Genomic DNA, 20,121 nt, shown 5'->3' with positions numbered 1-20,121 from the left:
TTAAGACGCTGATATCTTCCCTCAGTCAGGCCCTGCTATCAGCCTGCTTATTTCTCCCCTTCAACTGAGTGTTGAGAGCCAGTATAGCAGGCACAGAACAGCAGTCATGAGTGAAAGAAGAAAATGCCCCTCTGGGGCAGCATTCAGAAAAAGAAAGAAAGCAAAGGAAGCTTTTCTATCTATCAGGAAGGAGCTCTCCTGAGATACATAGACACAAATGTTCATGGTGAACCTTCTGGCCCCAGTGAGGATGAGAGTGGTGAGGAGATGCCTGATCTTCCAGTTAGTCAGAGTGCAGGTGACCTGGCAGCTACTGCAGAATCCACATCTCTATCTCAAATGGATGTAACGATGCACATTCTTGAAGAAAAGTGTAGATCAGAGAAGAATGAGGTGGAGGCACAAGAAACAGCTGCTGCTGAGTTTAGTTCCTTAAGTCTAGATGATCCAGGACTGTAGACCCCCTTGAGCATTAGCTTGAGGGACTTCCTTGTACTGCATGTGCCACAGTAAGTGAAAAACGTCATGGTCCCCAAAGACAATGAAAATAGAAGTTTCCATCCAACACATTACTGGCATGAAATCCCCAATGGTGACAAAGTGGAGAGGCCATGGGTTATGTACTCAGAAACCCAGAATGTTGTATGCAGTTTTTGTTGCAAACCCTTCCAGTCTCATGTTCCAGCCACATTGGGTTCTACAGGAACAAAGGACTGGAAAAATCTGGCTAGAAATCTGGCATGCCATGAGAAGGCAGCAAATCAGCAGAGAGCATTCCCTAGGTGGAAAGAGCTTGAGATGAGACTAAAGTTAAAGGCCACCATAGACGATAAACATCAAGAGAAGATTTCATCAGATTCTCTTTACTGGCAAAATGTTCTGAAAAGGCTTATTGTCATTGTGAGAGTGCTTGCTACCCAAAACCTCGCACTTCAGATCAGCTGTATGTGCCAAACAATGGAAACTTTCTTAAAATTGTGAACCGATGGCCGAGTTTGATGCTGTACTCCAGGAGCACCTAAGAAAAGTTACCACCCAAGAAATGTACATACGCCACTACCTTGGAAAAACAATTCAAAATGAGATCATACAGTTACTGGCAACAAAAGTCAAACAGAAGATTGTGGCAGATCTGAAGTCAGCAAGATATTACTCTGTTATTCTGGACTGGACACCTGACATCAGCCATATGGAACAAATGACTTTAATGGTGTGTTTTGTAACAACAACAGAACCTAGTGAAAATGTCCCTGCAATGGTGACTGTCAGAGAGCATTTTCTAGAATTCATTGACATTGATGATACTACAAGAGCTGGTATGACAAATGTGCTTCTTAAAAAGCTGGACGATACGGGAATTGTGATAGCTGCCATGAGAGGTCAGGGCTACAATAATGGTGCTTTTTTTGTCCCATGCAGTTCTCATTCATTGAACTTGGTGGTCAGTGATGCAGCACCAGCTTCCAGTGAGGCTGCTGAATTTTTTAATGTAATTCAAAGCATCTATGTATTTTTCTCTGCATCAACTCATCAATGGCAAATTTTGAAGCAGCATCTGGGAACATCCTCTCTGACGCTGAAACCACTGAATGCCGCACAATGGGAAAGTCGAGTGCAGGCGATAAAGCCTATCAAACACCAAATTAGGAAGATAGATGATGCCATAATGGAGGTATCATAACCTAGTCCCAGATTTGGATCTTAGCGTCCAAAATATGGGGGTTAGCATGAAAACCTCCAAGCTTAGTTACCAGCTTGGACCTGGTAAAGCTGCCACCACCCATTAAATTAGAGTGTTTTGGGGCACTCTTTTCCCCCCAAAAACCTTCCCTGGGGACCCCAAGACCCAAATCCCTTGAGTCTCACAACAAAGGGAAATAAACGTTTTCCCTTCCCCCCTCCAGGTGTTCCTGGAGAGACACACAGAAGCAAGCTCCGTGAATCTAAACAGAGGGATTCCACCCTCCCCCGTTTCCAGCCTTGGAAAACAGAAGTACCGAGAGCTAATCTCTCTTCCCCCCTCACCCAGAGTGAATGCAAAGTCAGGCTAGTAAATCTAACACACACAGATTTCCCCCTGACTTCTTCCTCCCACCAATTCCCTGGCGATTACAGACTCAATTCCCTGGAGTTCCCCACTAAAGAAAAACTCCAACAGGTCTTAAAAAGAAAGCTTTATATAAAAAGAAAGAAAAATACATAAAAATGGTCTCTCTGTATTAAGGTGACAAATACAGGGTCAATTACTAAAAAAGGAATATGAATAAACAGCCTTATTCAAAAAGAATACAATTCAAAACACTCCAGCAACTATAGACATGTAAATACAAAAAAACATATAAATCACTATCTGATCTTTTGTACTTACAACTGGGAAACAGAAGATTAGAAAGGCAGGAGACAGAAAAAAATCACTTCTCATAGCCGAGAGAGTACAGGCAGAAGACAAAGAACTCAGACACAAACTTCCCTCCACCCAGATCTGAAAAAGTCTGGCTTCCAGATTGGTCCTCTGGTCAGGTGCTTCAGGTTACTTTTTTTTTTTTAGGTGAAAGAGACATTAACCCTTAGCTATCTGTTTATGACAGGAGGATAATGCTATGACAAGAACTGTTCGTGGGTGAACAGTGGCAGAGTGAAATGGAATCACCAGAAACATACATAACTTCAAATTTCTGTGTGGCTTAGTGTTATGGCATGACATACTGTTTGAAATATGTCATGAGGTGGGAGTGAGGAGGCTCGAAGGGGAGAGTCATCAAAGCCGGCAAAAACTAGGCAAAAAAAGGCCTAGAGACTCCAAGGTGTAAGCAAGAGACTCCAAGGTGTTGACCTTGATATATCTGGAGCAATGGAACAACTGCACAAAGCAAAGTCATACCTACAGTCTTACCGGTCAGATGAGGGATTTCAAAATGTTCTGAAGAGTGCACAGAAGTTGGCAGAGGAACTTCACGCTGAAGCTATTTTTCCACCCATTCAAGAATACAAGAGTCGCTGAAGAAGACGACATTTTGATTACGAGGCATGGGATAATCCCATAAGAGACCCCAAACAACAGTTCAAAGTTGAGTTCTTTGACCAGGTGCTAGACTGTGCAATACAGTCAGTTGAAGAATGTTTCATGCAGCTCAAGGAACACAGCAATATATTTGAGATGTTGTATGATATTCCAAAACTCCTCACTATACCTGAAGAAGACCTACACAAGCAATGCAGGGCACTAAAGACAGTGCTGACAGATGATAACATGCATGCTATTGATGTGAGTGATTTAGGTGATGAACTGAAAGCTCTTTCATGCCACACCAAGACAACAGGGAAGCTATATTATATGCACTAGCTGTCAGGAGAACCCTGGCCTTCTACCTGGACAGATCAGCGGCCTTCAGGAAGTCCCCATGACTTTTCCTCTCCATTGTGGAAAGATCCAAGGGCTCAGCAATAGCAGCCCAAAAGCTCTCCAAGTGGGTCTCGAATTGTATCAGACAGTGCGATCGAGTTTGCAACTTGACCCCTCCAGACTCTGTTCATGCACAGTCCACAAAGTCAATCTCCTCATCCGTCACCTTCTTCAAGAATGTCCCTATCTCAGATCTGTTGAGCGGTGACATGGGCGTCAGTCCACACTTTTGCAGAACACTATATGATCACTGGGAACTCTGCCTTTGATGCCATCTTCGCCTCGATGGGTCAGTTACAGATGACAGCACTGTCTCCGAAGTCCCAGCCCTCCAGAAGGGGAACAGCTCAGGAGACACCTATAGTGGAACACCCATAGGGATATTACTTGAAGAAGAAGTTACTCACTTTGTGCAGTAACAATGGTTCTTTTGAGATGTGTCTCTCTATGGCTGCTCCACAACTCGTCTTCCTTCCCTCTACTTCGGAGTTCTTGTCTATGACTGTGCGGTAGGGAAGAAACTGAGGGGAGTTAACCCACGCATGCTGACTAACCTTGTGGCGTGCACAAGGAGAGACAACACATGTGTGGGCCTAATAGACACGCCTACCAAAGTTCTCTGATCAGCAGCACAGGGACGTAAGCACACCTACAGTGGAGCACCCATAGTGGGACACATCTTGAGGAACCATCATTACTGCACAAGGTGAGTAACTTCTTATGGTAAGAAATATATTGTTTCTCCTTATATAATCAGTTGTCAGACTGAAAATGCTACAGAGTTCAGGCCATTGTTGGTTAGAAGGGCTCAGTCAATGTCTTATCTATTTTGTTAGACCAGTAGCTTAGTTTCATGTTAAAATATAAACCAGTGGTTTGCAGCCTATTTACCATTGTGGGCCACATATGGAGCTCTCTTTGTTAAGTGGGCTGTATCCACATAATATAAATAAATACATACACACACACACACACACACACACTACCTGAATGGCCCTGAGGATTGCACATGGGCCGCAGCTTTGTGCTGATTGGGCCACAAGCAGTCCGCAGGCCACGGGTTGAGAACCAGTAATATAAACATTTGAAATGTATGGAAAAATCATTTTTGCTTTGTACAATGATACTTATGGGATCATGAAAATCATTGTAAAATAAGTTTCCCTTTTACAGCCACTGATGTAGGAATTAAGTTCCATATGACTGTTCAGTAAAAGCTCTTATGTTTCATTGCAAATAAAACAATAACCATATAACAACATTGTGTAGTAAATATAAGTAAGTATATTAAAAATATCTTACAGAAGACTTCTGGTAATAATTATAATGTTGAAACATGTCATCTAAAAGATGTTAATTTTTCATTTTTGAAATTGCCACTATGAGAATAGGTATGTTTGAAGACTCAGTGATGTTTCTATCATACAGTAGTTCACTCTTCAAGTGTGTGTATTTAGTGTACCCATTGCTGTGGTGTGTTGGCACTAGTAAAATTGAGAACATAATCTAAAACCCCATTTCAAAAGACTGAGCTTTTTTCCATAGCTCCCCACGTTAAACATCACTATGATGTTCGTGCTATCACACTTCTTTTGTTGTAGGAAGGCTTAATCCTGTGTCCAGCACATGGATATGGACTAGATGACCTCTTGAGGTCCTTCCCAGCCCTACATTTCTATGCCACTATAAAGGTGGTAAGATCTGAGCTCAATCTGTTACTTAAGGAATGGCATTTCAAATATGAGTGTGCCATAAATATTCTTGTTCCTGGAAGCCTCAGGGCTTGTCTACATCACAAAGTTGCAGCGCTGGTGAGGGGGTTACAGCGCTGCAACTTAGGAGGTGTACACATCTGCAGGGCATCACCAGCGCTGCTACTCCCTGTTTGCAGCGCTGGCCGTACTCCCGTTTTGTCTCGGGTGTAGAGGATCCAGCGCTGGTGATCCAGCACTGGTAATCAAGTGTAGACACTTACCAGCTCTTTTCTTGACCTCCGTGGAATAAGCAGGTATCCCAGCATACCTGAGGAAGCCTCTGGTAATCAAGCAGGTCTCCTTCCCCAGTTTGCTCTCGCGTTCCCCGAACTCCCGAGCAAGCAGGTCTCCTTCCCTGCGGTTTGCTCTCGCGTTCCCCGAACCCCCGAGCAAGCAGGTCTCCTTCCCTGCGGTTTGCAGGGTGGTTCGGGGAACGCGAGAGCAAACCGCGGCGAAGCTGGTCTCCTTCCCCGGTTTGCTCTCGCGTTCCCCGAACCCCCGAGCAAGCAGGTCTCCTTCCCTGTGGTTTGCAGGGTGGTTCGGGGAACGCGAGAGCAAACCGCGGCGAAGCTGGTCTCCTTCCCCGGTTTGCTCTCGCGTTCCCCGAACCCCCGAGCAAGCAGGTCTCCTTCCCTGCGGTTTGCTCTCGCGTTCCCCGAACCCCGAGCAAGCAGGTCTCCTTCCCTGCCGTTTGCAGGGTGGTTCGGGGAACGCAAGAGCAAACCGCGGGGAAGCTGGTCTCCTTCCCCGGTTTGCTCTCGCATTCCCCGAACCCCCCTTGAAGCCGCCCAACAGCGCTGCAGTGTGGCCACATCTAACACCACTTGCAGCGCTGGTTGCTGTAAGTGTGGCCACTCTGCAGCGCTGGCCCTATACAGCTGTACTAATACAGCTGTAACAACCAGCGCTGCAAAATTGTAGATGTAGACATACCCTCACTCTCTGGGCACACTCTGTTTGATCATTGCTCTCATGCTGGGTTTTAGAACGATAGGGACCATTCCTGAGAGTTGATTCCCCAGCCTATTTAGGACTTGGGAGATCTAGAGTAGGATTTTGAAGTGCATTTTGTGTTGGAGGAGGTTGGAGAGCGTGCAAATCTCTGGAGTAATGTTTTCTTGCAGCCTGTGTTTCTTAAATGAGACTCAATTGCAGCTGCCTTGTGGCTTCAGTTTTCATCCCCAAGTGCACTGTGTGTGGCAGTACTCAAGTTTATTGGTGACTGTAGTCTGGGTAGACTGTGGGTAAGTCAGAACCTGATAAGGAGGAACACAGTGTCCTGCACAGCTGGAGATGAGAATAGTGGAGAAATGTGTCTAACCACCAGTGACTTTATCCAGAAGATCTCTGAGACTTTGCAAAATCTTGATTATTGCACAGATGCCCAAGTGGAGGTCTAGGGTAATCCCTTCAGACCTTCTAACCATCACCTCCTCTGCCTTGCCTTTGTTCTGTTTTAGCCAGCTGCTGATTTCAGTTAGACATGGGTAAAATGGCAATATCTGCATTTGATGTAGAGATGGTGTTATCTGTGTATTGCTGGCATTAAAGTATGTTGTGCCTCAGTCTCCTCTAAAGGGAAGAATAGGAGAGAGAGTAGAACTGAACCTTCCAAGAATCAGTGCTGGATGAGACCATGTACTGGAAATTATTATTGTGTATAGTCAGCTTAAAAATGATCTGTAGCCTGAAACTGTACCATCTTGAGGTATAATCTCTTCAATTTTCACAAACTAAGCAATTCAGGGTTACTATTTGATGTCAAATGGAACACTTCAAAGAAAAACCCCGTATTCTGCAGCAAATGGGGTTAGTCATTTAGCAGATGACACTTACCTTAGAATCGGTATTGTGCTGGTGTTCAGGAAGCTGCTTGAGCACTAGGCTATTGAGTTGAAATATACAAGGGTATTTAAGCATGTGAAGATGTAGGTAAGTACCTATTCGGATTTATAAAAGTGCCCAAATTAAGTGTCTAACTCCCATTGCTTAGGCCTCAAACACCTTTGTAAATATGGCCCTTGGAAACATATTAATAAATTTTAAAGAACTGTCTTTGTAGCTTAAAAATCCCTGGTCACTTTTCACAAGAAAGGATACTGTAGAAAAATACAGTTTTACTTATTGCAGTCTGTCTTCAAAACTTCCCTGCAGTTTCAATTAGGTATTGACTTTTGGCTTAAAATTTCAGGACTTGAGGTTGCTGCCTTTCAGTGATGGGTTATATGAATCTTATGTATATGTCAGATCTTCATTTATATTTATACATAAATTATTATACATGCTCTGTATTTACCCATATAAAGCCCATCTAGTTGAAAGGCAGTATAGCGATGTCAGGAATTTTAATAAGTATTATTTAAAGAGTCTTCAGTTTTGAAAAGTAATGTAAACATTTTCTTCTGATTTGTTGCAGGTTTGTGGAATCTTGCTTCCCTTTTTTCCAATCTTTGTTTATTTGTGTTGATGCCCTTTGCCTTCTTCTTTCTGGAATCAGAAGGATTTGCTGGCTTAAAAAAGGTAGGTAAATATATTATTTGTAGAATTATTAATTCATAAATACCAAGTCCCAAAGCCGTAATTACAATAGCATCATGCAAATCACGATTTTTCATTTACAGTGTGACTGCAAAGGATAGCCTACAGTAGCAAAAAAATTCATTGGCTTCTGTATAGTTTGGACCACTGTTATGGGCTAGTTTCCTTGAACTTGTTTTATTGTAATAACCTAATTACATACTTTATTGAATTTCTTAGGCCTAGTCTGCACTAAACAGTTAGATCAAGCCAGGTACATTGCTCAGGGCTGTGAAGAATCCACACCCTTGAGTGATGTAGTTAAGCTGACCTAACCCCAGTGTAGATAGCACTAGGTTGATGGATTCTTCTCAGGAAGGTGGATTTACCTGCACCATTGGGAGAATCCCTCCCATCGGCATAGGTAGTGTCTACACGGAAGCACCACAGCTACGCAGCTGTAGCGTTTCAAGTGTAGAGAAGCCCTTATAATTTTGGTGGCACATCTGTATATACTCCTTATTTGCTGTTTGATATAATTATTTATTAAGTAATTTTAAATGTTCTCAGTGTTGTACAAGACATAGTATACAGTCAGGGACTGCCCTGAAGAGGTTAAGATATAAACAGTGTACATGGAAGTGGAGAAGACTTCCGGGATTCTTGATGTTACAGTGCAACGGCACCTGTACCATAGTTAAGCTAGTGTTAGAGTTGAGTTTTAGCAGGAGCTTTAAATCTTTATATTGTACAGATCCCATTGAAATGGGAAAAGACTATACACAAAATATAAACTTTGAACTCTCTTTGAATTTTCATAGTCACTTGGTGAAAAATGAATCCATACAGAGAATAAGTCTAAAAATTATCCCTTTTTGTAACTTTTTATTTCACTGTCTTCCTTTGTACTCCTTCTGAAAGAAATCTAAATCACTCCAGGACCTGTCCCGTGTCTATATGGTTCTCCTTGTGGTGATTCCTAGAATATCAGTTATACATATATAGTGTTTGTGTATAGAGTATTTTATAACTCTTCAGCCATAATGGAAAACATGTGTGCCAATGTGAACCTGCTCAGTTTTAATTTGATGACAAATCTGCTGTAGCATGAACACCATAACTCGCATCCAGCAAGGGTGATGGGGAGAAAGAAAGACGTTTTCCTTTGCTTCTCCTAAATGTTGTTTAATTTCTCATGCAGTTTAGTTAGACTGTGAACCCCAGCCTTGAAGACAGCTATGAAAGAGCTTATGAACTCTCCCCTCACCCTATCTTTATAAATAAGTTAGCAGGAAGCTTATGCAAGGTCACGCAGGTACAGATCCTGAGTATCCACTACACTGTACTGCTATTCAGAGTGACTAAACTACTTTGCATTATTCCATATCTCACCACTATAAATCACATTCATCTTCCAGAGCCAGAAATAGAATCCATGATTGGTGATCACCAGTATTCTGTTTTAACTAGTGAATAGTAGTGTGTTGTGTGTCCCTCTGCGCCTAATCTATAAAAACAGTGGTTCTCAGCCTTTCCAGACTACTGTACCCCTTTCAGGAGTCTGATTTGTCTTGCGTAGCACAAGTTTCACCTCACTTAAAAACTACTTGCTTACAAAATCAGACATAAAAAGACAAAAATGTCACAGCGCACTATTACTGAAAAATTGTTTACTTTCTCATTTTTACCATATAATTATAAAATAAATAAATTGGAATATAAATATTGTACTTACATTTCAGTGTGATACTTGAGCCTTGTCTGAAGCCCAAGCCCTGCTGCTCAGGGCTGAAACATGTAGCTTAGCTTTGCAGTGCTCCATGTGGCATGGGGCCCTAGGCAGTTGCCATGCTTGCCAGCCCCAATACTGGCCCAGCACTTGCAACCCCCCGTAACTTCCCGCTGGGGGTCACAACCCCCAGGTTGAGAAACACCGATCTAAATATGTGGAGGATCCCTAGGGATACGTGTACCTTGGTTAAGAATCAGACCTGCATCTTCCAGGGCAGTGTGACAGCTCTCATCTTGAGAGCTTGGCTCTTTGTCACAGGCTGTAAAGGCATCTTTTCCTTTAGCTCTGGAAATCATCAATTTAGTCCTCAGTTGGCCAAGATGGCAGCAGTCACATTTACAGGTGTCCCACATTGGCATGTTTGTGGGATGAGAAGTATGCTTCATACTGGTGATGATGGAGGGCCCAGAGGAAGTGGGAGCAATACAGGAAGCCTGTTCTCCAGGCCACAGCCATTTTCCAGAAGTGTGTGAGAGGCTACAGAGTGTTTCAGGCAGTAATGGATGCAGTCTCTTTCACGGAGATTCCCTCCAACTGACAGGTTATGTCATATCCTCCATCTAAGCATGGAGGATTGTTCCTGATGTATACCTTCATTAACCTTTAAACAAGAATACAATGTTATAAAGAATTTACTCTTTCATCACAACCACACGCACTTTTCAGGAGTGTTGAGGTAGTCAGGAGCAGGACCATCAGCTCTGTTTCTCCCTCTGATTCCCAGGTAGGTACAGCTCTTACTCTGGGGAAGTGTCCACTGAGGTACACCGATGCTGTATAGAAAACCCAAGAAATTGGCAACAAAAACTGTTTAGAAACCGTTTAAGTTGTGGCAGTTCACCTTCCCCTTCCCCAGCCATAAAAGAATGGAAGCATTCCTTTCCACCGTAATATTGTCTACGGTACTATTGATAATGTACTCCCTTACTCCATAAGGTTTCACTTCCATCTTCAGCTGATACCAAAAAGCAATATGCACCCGAGCTACATCAAACTTGTACTCTAACACAAAACCTTAATGGTCTTAGCAGTCTTGAGACAGATTAACTGCCCAAATGTATAGAATATGTGACAGTCAAATATGCTGGTCTGTTGATATAAAAGCAAGTGAGATCACAGTTAGTTTTGCATTAGAATGCAACAGCTGTGGCTTCTTTGCATCACTCAGATGGCATAAAGGGATCTGAGTGCAAATTCCCCTGTTGTAGGAGGGAAAATTCTTGCTGCACATATGTACCAAATCTGGAGCTTACACTTGCCAGCCCTCTTCCTTTCTGGGGGTGAGGCAGAGCAGAGCTTTACTATGCCAGTCCCCTGCTTGCATAGGGTTAATTTAGGGCCGTAACCTAGTGGCACAAATAGAGGACCCCGGCAACTGCTCTAAGTTGGATCAGGATCACAGATTAACTTCTTAATTAGGGAACCTTGTCTTGTTCCGTGATATCCCATCCATCCTTCTGTGCTGAGCAGAGCTCTGCTGCAGGAGAGAATGCAGCCCCAAATACCTAATTTTTTAATAATACCATATTTGGTATTATAACATCACTGCTTTTTGAATAATTTATACAGCCATCCCAAGTAAAAATAAATACTAAAACTTGTATAGAAAGGCAGTATCTACAATAATACAATAAAGATGGTATAATTTAAACTGCTCAGAGCAACAAAAGATTCTTCTTGAGGTGATGGTCCACACAGATTTCACTCTTGGTGTGCATGTGCTCAAGATTGGATTCCTTTTGCACAGCAGCATTCATGGGTACTCTTGTGCCCCCTGTAGCCAAGGTCATGAAGAGTATAGTGAACTCAACTACCATTCAGTTCCTGCTCACCCACCGAGGCTGCAAGATGGAACCATGTGCAGTGACCCTAGTCCTTGCTGGATGAGATTTAACTTTAGATTTAGTCATAGTTAATGTTAGCATAGTTAGTTGAATTAGGTTTCCTTTACCCATTGACTTAAAACAAAAATAAAATCCAACTTCATAGTTAGTTTTTTTTCCCCCTCCCAGTCTCATCTTCTCTGACACAGACACCATGTTACTAGGGTTTTAGAACTGTCCCTCTTGTGACTTGGTTATGCCTGTTAGTGATGGATACTCCTGATGTCTCATTTGCCTTGAGGTGGGACACATATTGAAGCATTATTCTATATTCCGTTCCTCCTTGAAGTGCATCTAGAAGTCAAGGGAAGCAAGACTCAAATTCTTGCTCCTTGAGAAGCCCATGCAAGTCACCTCTGACCTTGAGAGACTCACCAGATAGATCAGTTGCTTCCTCCGACTGCCTCTGTGTGCTGTGACTTGTTCCTGGGCTCCTGGGCCACTTGTTCTTATAGATCCCTTCATCAGCTGCATTTGAAAGAGCAGGAAGGAGCTAGGCATCGGTTGCATTCTCGAACTCCCAGTAGGAATCACTAAAGCCATAACTCTCCCCGGGCTTCTATCAAGAGCTGTAAATTGGAGACCTGCTCTGGCACTGCTGTGCCAAAGAGGAAGACGGCCTAGATGGTTCCTCTTACCGCAAAGACTGCACTGCCCTTGAGGCCAAATCATCGGCACAACTCTGCACAGCAGTTGGTATTCAGAGCCTTGGCACTGAGCACTTCCCTTTTAGTACTGACATCAGCTACCGCCGTGGGTAACTGCTGATGCTAAGAAGCTTCAGTGCTCACCATTTCTGCATTAAAAGTTTGTGGCACCAAGTGACCTTTCAGTGGGTCTGGAGTGCTTAAGGAAGTTTATCATGAAATCTGCAGTGCCTCAGTCACCACATCTCCAGTTGTCTTATTAGTGCTGACATCCCCATGCTTTAAACAAGACATGGCTGACAGAACTGCTCCTCCCCTAGAGGATGTTTATTTTTTCTCTTTCTCAGCAGAACATAGTGGAGACTTTTTCCTTTTCCCATGCCCCATCTCCCACAGGGGTGGCATAGTAGGAGTCTGGGAGGAAGTCTAGAATATGAATGGGTCAGGTGCTAAGAAGAGCTCAGGGTGACATAGGGAATACCCTGATCTGTATCCCTCCCCCCACTATTTGAACAAGTCATAGCCATATTGGTCGTCCTGGGTTCTGAATCCCAACTCCAGAAAACCAGCATCAAGAGCCAATCCTCTTCCAATCCAGGAAATATATCTAACCTCCCCAAACTTCTCAGTTGTCATCCACAGCTTTTAGAAGGTCAAAAGAAGGACAGTGGAGGCTATTATATCTGCTCTGAATAGGAGCACAAAGCACTTCCTGCCATATTGTCGTCTTCTGTGGATGAGGCTGTCAGCCCTCCAGCAATGGCCTCGATAGGTGAGTTCAAGGTCTTTCAAGACCTAATGAAAAGGATAGCAGAAACACAGGACTTTCTGCTAGAAGTTATCCAGGAGAAATAGCCTAAATTTCTGGATATCCTTCACCAGTTAGAGGGGCTATGCTTCTAAATGAGAACTTCCTTGAACCTGCCAAAGCAGTCTGGGATACGCCTGCATGTATGCCAGCTACATCCAAGAGAGATGACAGGAGATTGGATGCTTTCTTAAAGGACTTGACAGGCTATATCCTCAAGTATAATAATGGATCCCAGCCTGGGATCTTAACCTCGTTCTTTTCAGACTAATAGGGGCTCCCTTTTTAACCACTCGCGACATGCTCTTTGCTCTCTCGCTCATGGAAAGTAGTGTTTCTGGTGGCCATAATATCTGCCAGGAGGGTGTCTGAGCTTAAGGCCCTAACATCTGAGCCTCCTTACACAGTCTTCTATAAGGACAAGGTTCAGCTTTGGCCACACCCAGCCTTCCTCTCGAAGGTTGTTTCCCAGTTTCATGTTAATCAGGACATTTTTTTTTTCCAGTCTCTCATCCTAAGCCACACGCAAACAAAAACTTCACCTGGTGTTAGCTTTCTATATCGAATGGACGAAGCCGTTTCAGAAATCTACCCAACTATTTGGCACAGCAGCAGACAGAATGAAGGGGCTCCCAGTCTCTTCTCAAAGAATTTCATCGTGGATTACATCAGGTATCCAGACATGCTACGATTAGAGAAAATACCTGCCCCCATGCTGACAGCGCACTCCATCAGAGCTTAGGCAGGATCAGCGGCGTTTCTGGCCCAGGTTCTGACCCAGGAAATTTGCAGGGCTGTGACTTGGTCCTCAGTCCACACTTTTAACGTGCACTATGCCATCACCCAGCAAGCTAGAGATGATGCAACCTTCGGCAGAGCAGTGCTCCAATTAGCAAACCCATGAGCTCCGACCTCGCCTCCGAGTTCCTGCTTGGGAGTCACCTAACTGGAATCAACATGAGCAAGCATTCAAAGAAGAAAAAACGGTCACCTACCTTTCATAACTGTTGTTGTTTTGAGATGTGTTGCTCATGTCCATTCCAGGACCCACCTCCTACTGCTCTGTCGGAGCAGTGGTGGCAAGAAGGAAGTGAAGTGGCGGTGGTTCGGCAGGACGATGTATACGACACCATAGAGGTGCGACTCCAGGGGGCACCTGAGCTGACCTGACAGGTACTGCTAGCGGGAAAACCTTCTGGCTACTGTGCATGCGGTATGCACACACACCTAATTGGAATCGACATGAGCAACACATCTCGAAGAACAACAGTTATGAAAGGTAGGTAACTGTTTATTTGCCCAGCTGTAGAGTAGTACAGTACTAAATGTATTGTATCCTCATTTAGTTAACTTTGTTTGCCTCAGTTCTGTGATTTTGTATAGGTATGTTAGCCTTTAACATGGGTCTATAAAAGCCCACTTGTCTGTATATATGCTTTTGTGCTGAAATTGGATTTTTGTGTGTGTTTTAACACTGAGGGTTTTCCCTTGGCCGAAATTACATTGGAAGTTGTGGCATAGCACATAGCTAGCGAGTTTGTTGGCACTATTCGTATCATGCATAACTTTCCTATTTAATGATTTTGATACAGAAATATTACAACCTTTTTTCAGTTTAAATGAGATTAATCTAGATTGGTTTATTTTTTAACCACTCACTAATTTACTGTGGCTTTTTTCCCCTTACTTGCTAGTATACCTTCTAAATGGCACATGGCCCCTCTTATAGACTTCTATTGATTCCCCTGGGCAACAGTTTAAAAAAACCAAAACAAAACAGCCATTTGCGTATTGCGCAGAGATGGAGATACGGAAATTAACTACTCACCATGGACGGATGCAGGTTATGTACTCAAAATCAAACTAAACATGATTCTCTGCCTAGTTTTTAATTAAACCACTATGTTAATTCAAACAGGACATTTTAGGCCTAAGGGGGTTGACTATGTCCTATTTTAAAGGTCTTAAATGGCCTTTCTTCTCTTCCTTACTACAGTGTGGTTCCATTTTATTGCAGCTGTAGCCTTCTCTATGTTCTTCTTTATTTTACTGTCACTCTAGACCGTAGGAAAATAATTGTAAAAAGGCAGCAATACTAGAATATATATTGGTTTTCAATAAAAAAAACTTACACCATTTGTCAGCCTACTTTGCGATATGTTTCATGATTGTCAGTGTAAATACCAGAATGTTACAGTATTCAGCTACATAAGTTGCATGAATTTGACAATGTTTATTATAATTGAGCAGGTGACTAAAATAACATTCTTTCTTATATTTGTTTAAATTCTCTCCCCTTTCTTCTGAAGAAGTTGCCTACTCTGATGGAAAACTGTGCTTATAGATATCTTTTGTTGAGACACTCCTCACTCTTTGTTGTTTATCAATGTTTATTTATCATGCTGGAACACTTGTGTAGGGTAGAGTAGTTGTTGTCAGTCATGTCTCCTCCTGTCCAGAATAACTCCTTCCTTCATCTGCTTCCCCAAAAGAGACATGAAATATCTGAATCTGCAGAATGTGTATCTACAGTTCGCAGTAGTAAAGCTTCCAGGTGTGCCAGCAGACTATGAATCGAGTGTATGTACGTACTGATGTTTGAAGTGAGTGTGCATTTTGAGGAGTATATAGCCACTCTAACTTGACCTTTATACTATGGCTTATTTTGATGTCACTTCAACTTATTTGAGTTTCATTTTTGAAGTTAAAGACAAAGACGTTAGGAGTAATTTACTTGTAAGAAATTCTAAGTGGTGTACTTTTGTTCGTCACAGTGACAAACTGATATTTAGGTATTGCTGAATCATAACTGTAGACTTTTTAAAGTCTTTGTGCTGTACTTTACCTTAATACCAATCTTTATACTTGAAGTTATGGCATAAAGTTTAACATGAGCGACAGCAACATCCTGACCAATTATCCAAATTATCCAGACATCCCAAAATGTTCATAACACAGCACACAGAGTCTGTGGATTAAGAGGTTAACTCCTAGAACATCAAAAGCAGTGCTTGATAATAAAAGCAAATAGTACAAAAATTTGAGGTAACTTCCTTGCTTAATTAATTAGGTAGACCAGGTGGAAGCGAAGAGGCCAGTGCTGGTGCTCGGAATGTCTATAAAGCTGAGCAACATGACAGCACAATAGAGGAGGAACAAAGATTTTTTTAATATACTTCTATCCTGTGTCACAGTTTGAAATTGTCCTGGTTTATGTCCCTTTTGGCAAACTTACATAAAAGTGACCCTGTACTGTATTTTATGACCAGATGACTTTTTTCCCCCCAGTGGCTAATTTGTATCAGGCCCCCATCTTAAAGAGACAGAGAAATGAGTAGGAAGTCCAAGCTAGTTTGTCTCAGTGAGCTTTCATTGGATTCTTTCATTATTTTTGCTCGTTTTTGCCACTGATCATCCATAAATTGTTGGAAATGAGTGATTAAGGAAGTGCTGCTTAGTGTTAGTGGCACATACACATTCTTGGTATGGCTTTTTTTTTTTTTTTTTTTGGTGGGTGAGAGGAAATCATGTACTGCACAAACAAAAAGGAAAACTCCTGCTGGGAACCTTTCAAGGAAATTTAACTTGCATAATGTTTTGATCTTGGTGTTTATTACAGAAAATAGAGTAATATTTCACCAGCTATTGTTGTGACAGCTAGTGCCCCATCCCTCTCTCAATAATATCCCCCCCAAAGCCTCAATGAGGCTTATTTTAATAAGAATACATCTAAAAAATGCAGCAGTTTATTTTTGCACTGAAGATAGATGAGACAGACCATTGTCCAAAACATTTTGCTACAATAGCGGCACTTTATGTAAGTGCCTGCTAGAATTTCTGTAGTACTGTAAAGCCCTATTTGTGCTAGCCATATAATTTGGTTCTTTTTGAATCGTTAACAAAAATTTGGTATATCGATTCCAGTCCAGATGTAAATTTTAAAAGGAACATAGTCCTCTTGTCATTACTGATAATGGGCAGGAAGAGTTTTAAGAGCACACATTTTAAAATGCCTGAAACAGAAAGCCAAAAATAGGGACCTATATTTTGCATTTTAGGTATTTTTAAATTAAACTCAGAAAATCAAATATAGATTAACAGATGATTTTAATCACCTTTTTAATTTGCCCCCTCCTTCCGAAAAGCAGTCCACTGCAACTTGTTCAGAAGGTGTAATATGCAACTAACATGTTTTTTCTGTTACTCATTAACATTTAATAGTACTAATTTATCAGTAGCAAGGACCCTTTTCTAAGTTATGTTAATTTGTGTATTAACATTAAATTCATATAGCATCACAAGAAAGTGATTTATCAATTTGAGGCTATTAATCTCTGGTGCTTATATTTTGCAGTCCATAGGTTGCTTTATTGGAGATCTCAGCCAAACTAAACCACAAAATAACAACTTTGGAGAACTTTACAACTTTATTATCTCTCCCCCCCCCTTTTTTTTTTTAATGGGAGAGGGAATGGAAATCTGTTTTAGTCATACCCTTAGTTATTTTTAAAACAGAGGAATGCTCCAAGTTTTGCTTCATGTACCAGTAGTATTCACTGGATTAATTATGTAGAGTCTAGGAGTACTGTAAAGCTATTTGTTATGTTTTTTTAGCACTTTCCTTAAGGCTTCCATAATTGCAGCTGTTGGCTTTCATTTGAAGTATTTAGTCACCGTTAAAATCAGTTGAATTTTCTCAGTTAAAATGTTACCGCAGGTCAGACAGCAAAAAATATTATAGGGAAAATGGTCGCTTCTACTATAATTTTGCTACAGCTAAAACTAGAAACAAGAACACTGTAAATAAGTTTAACTCTAATATGAGAACACCCTTAAATAAAATCTATTTGATATTCATTTTACTAGACTTTTGTACTCTGTTTTCCAGAAAAATTATTTGAAGTTGGAAGAAGGGTCTTGAACTTTATTTGGAAGCAGCATTTTGCTTCACATTTTATGTCTGCTTTAACCTCTGACTGCGGTACCCACAGGCCACTGTGAATAATGGCTTACCAAATAGCTGTGAGGTGTGCTGTTAGGAGTGTGTGTTTATTTGGCATTTAAGCTCATATTTATTTGGCTATAAAATCATTCAGCATGAACTAAATCTTTAGTACTCTGATCTCAGTGAAATGTTTACTGGTATGTAACTGAATTATTTTACATTATATTACAACCCATTTACTCATTCCATTAGTAGTACCAGAGACAAAAGTTGTTTAATCAGTCACATCAAAGGCAGCTGTTTGTTTTTTTGGGGGGTATTTTTGACATGAGCTAACATCTTAAGTTCAGATATCAGGTCAATTTTTAAAAAAAACCCCTAAGTCATTAAAAATCAAGCCGCTTAAAAATTTTTATTGGTTTTTGGTTAGGAAGGGGATCTTGATTATTCTGGGATTCTGATTTGGTAAGTAGATTCTAGTAGCTCAATCAGTTTTTTCTAATAAATAAGAGCATACTTAAAACTAACAGTTGTTGGACAAACATGTAACCAGTACATTTGAAGATAAACACAATGTGGATAATTAAGGGCTGTGTTTAAGTATAGATCTTGCAATAAGCATGGTGCCATGCTTTGGCTTTGAATACACACATTGCTTCCATTGAAGTCACTGATAATAGTGCATGCACATCTGAAAGCAGAATGTGGCTTACAATTCATAGCATGGAGCTCATTTGGCCCCTCCACTATTTAAGCATAACAGGAGCTTATGAGGTGGGAGGAAGTGGAAGATGAGAAGTTTCAACATACATTAATACCTGTAGATATATTTAATTTATAGTATCAGAGGGGTAGCCGTGTTAGTCTGGATCTGACATGCATCTGATGAAGTGGGTATTCACCCATGAAAGCTCATGCTCCAAAACGTCTATTAGTCTATAAGGTGCCACAGGATTCTATGCTGCATTTAATTTATAGTTATATTTAAACTTCTGAGTCACATACATCTTAATTTCTAGAATATTTTATGAAATTATTCATAAATTATCTTCAGGATGTCTTTTACATTTAATACATTTCTTCTCTTTGCAGCCCTCCTTGCAAGCTTTAAATTTTTCCTCATTTATCTCATAGGGAGTATGGAAGGGCAAGCCCCTTTCCTTCTTGTGTTTAAAATAAACAAAAATCAAGAAACATATAAATGGATAATGTAGTAGTACCAGAGATATTTTCTTATTTAGTAACAAACTCTATTGGTAACCATTATGTATATAAGTAGTAGAGGGTGTTGTCTGCCCTGTCGTCCTGCCGTTTTTGAAAGGCTCCAGCTGGCATGCTCTGCCTTCTGTCTGTCTTAGTAGCTAACTGAACCTGAAGTGGCTAGATAGAGCTCAAAAATGGATGTGGTCATGAGTGTTGAAGGTAAATATTTTATATTACAGTATCTGGACTTTTACTTGAGACCTCCCAATACATATAAATTACATGAGATCGTTGTCTAGTAAAGTCTAAAATTTAGAATCCCTGATCCTGTGGGTCTTACACATGTGAGTAACATGCCTAAGTTTCTGCAGGTTCAAGGCCTAATTTTACATGTGAGTTAAAAGGATAAAAATAAGCATGAATTGGAGGTGCGTGATAGTCAGAAATGAAATTATGGGGTTACTGAGCAAAAGCATGTAGTTAGCATGGTTGAACATTTTCTTTTGTAGTTATAAATAAATGTTTGTTCTATAAAATGTCTTGGTTGACTCGCACTTGGGCATCATGGTAGACGTGTGTTGTCGGGACAGGTTTCAACGTAAGGAGGCTAATAGTTTGATGAACCTGTGTTGCAATTTTTTGTGCAGAGATGGTTGAGGAAGATGAACAAATGGTTATAACATTTGATATTGCTTGTGGTTCAGAGAGTAAGTGATAAAAGACTAATTGTTGCCTGGTTGCTTTCATGAATAAATAATAGCTTTCTTAATTAGGAGCTAGATAAGCAAGCAGAGTAATAGACTATAGATTTAAGGTCTCTGTCCTGAAAGTTACTCTGCATGGATGTAGCAGTGTGGAACTCCATGTCAGTTGGGTTTCTTGGGGAAACAAAAATTCTCTCCAGGCAGAGTAACTTGCAGGATCAGGTCTATAGCTGGCATAAGCAGGTTAAAATTGTTTTTGTTTTGTTTGTTTGTTTGTTTCTGGGGAGAGGTGGAAAACTTGTATTGCGTAGTTAGAAAACCAAGATATGACAGGCTGGTCATATGTTCCATAAAACTAACTTTTTTCATTAGAGAAAGAGGATCGGAAATACAATGACTAACTGAAGGAAATATTTACAAAGAAAACTCCCTAAATGTCCTCATGCTTTTTACTTAAAAGCATAC

The 20,121-nt window shown here is 41.1% G+C and overlaps 1 protein-coding gene across 4 annotated transcripts in view; it reads left to right on the top strand.

Annotated features, from left to right (window-relative positions):
* LMBR1 (limb development membrane protein 1) overlaps nt 1-20,121 on the top strand; it is a 132,179-nt gene that overhangs the window by 51,340 nt on the left and 60,718 nt on the right. For 3 of the 4 annotated variants that reach the window (XM_050942262.1, XM_050942264.1, XM_050942263.1), the window contains exon 5: nt 7,574-7,677. The exons of the other annotated variant lie outside the window; for it this stretch is intronic. In XM_050942262.1, the coding sequence (XP_050798219.1) occupies nt 7,574-7,677 (104 nt within the window). The remainder of the gene's footprint in view (nt 1-7,573; nt 7,678-20,121) is intronic. 4 annotated transcript variants of the gene reach the window in all.

This window comes from Gopherus flavomarginatus, chromosome 2 (genome assembly GCF_025201925.1).
Source record: "Gopherus flavomarginatus isolate rGopFla2 chromosome 2, rGopFla2.mat.asm, whole genome shotgun sequence".
Lineage (NCBI taxonomy): Eukaryota > Metazoa > Chordata > Testudines > Testudinidae > Gopherus > Gopherus flavomarginatus.
Note: the sequence above shows the minus strand (reverse complement) of the source record. Positions and strands in the feature narration are given on the sequence as shown.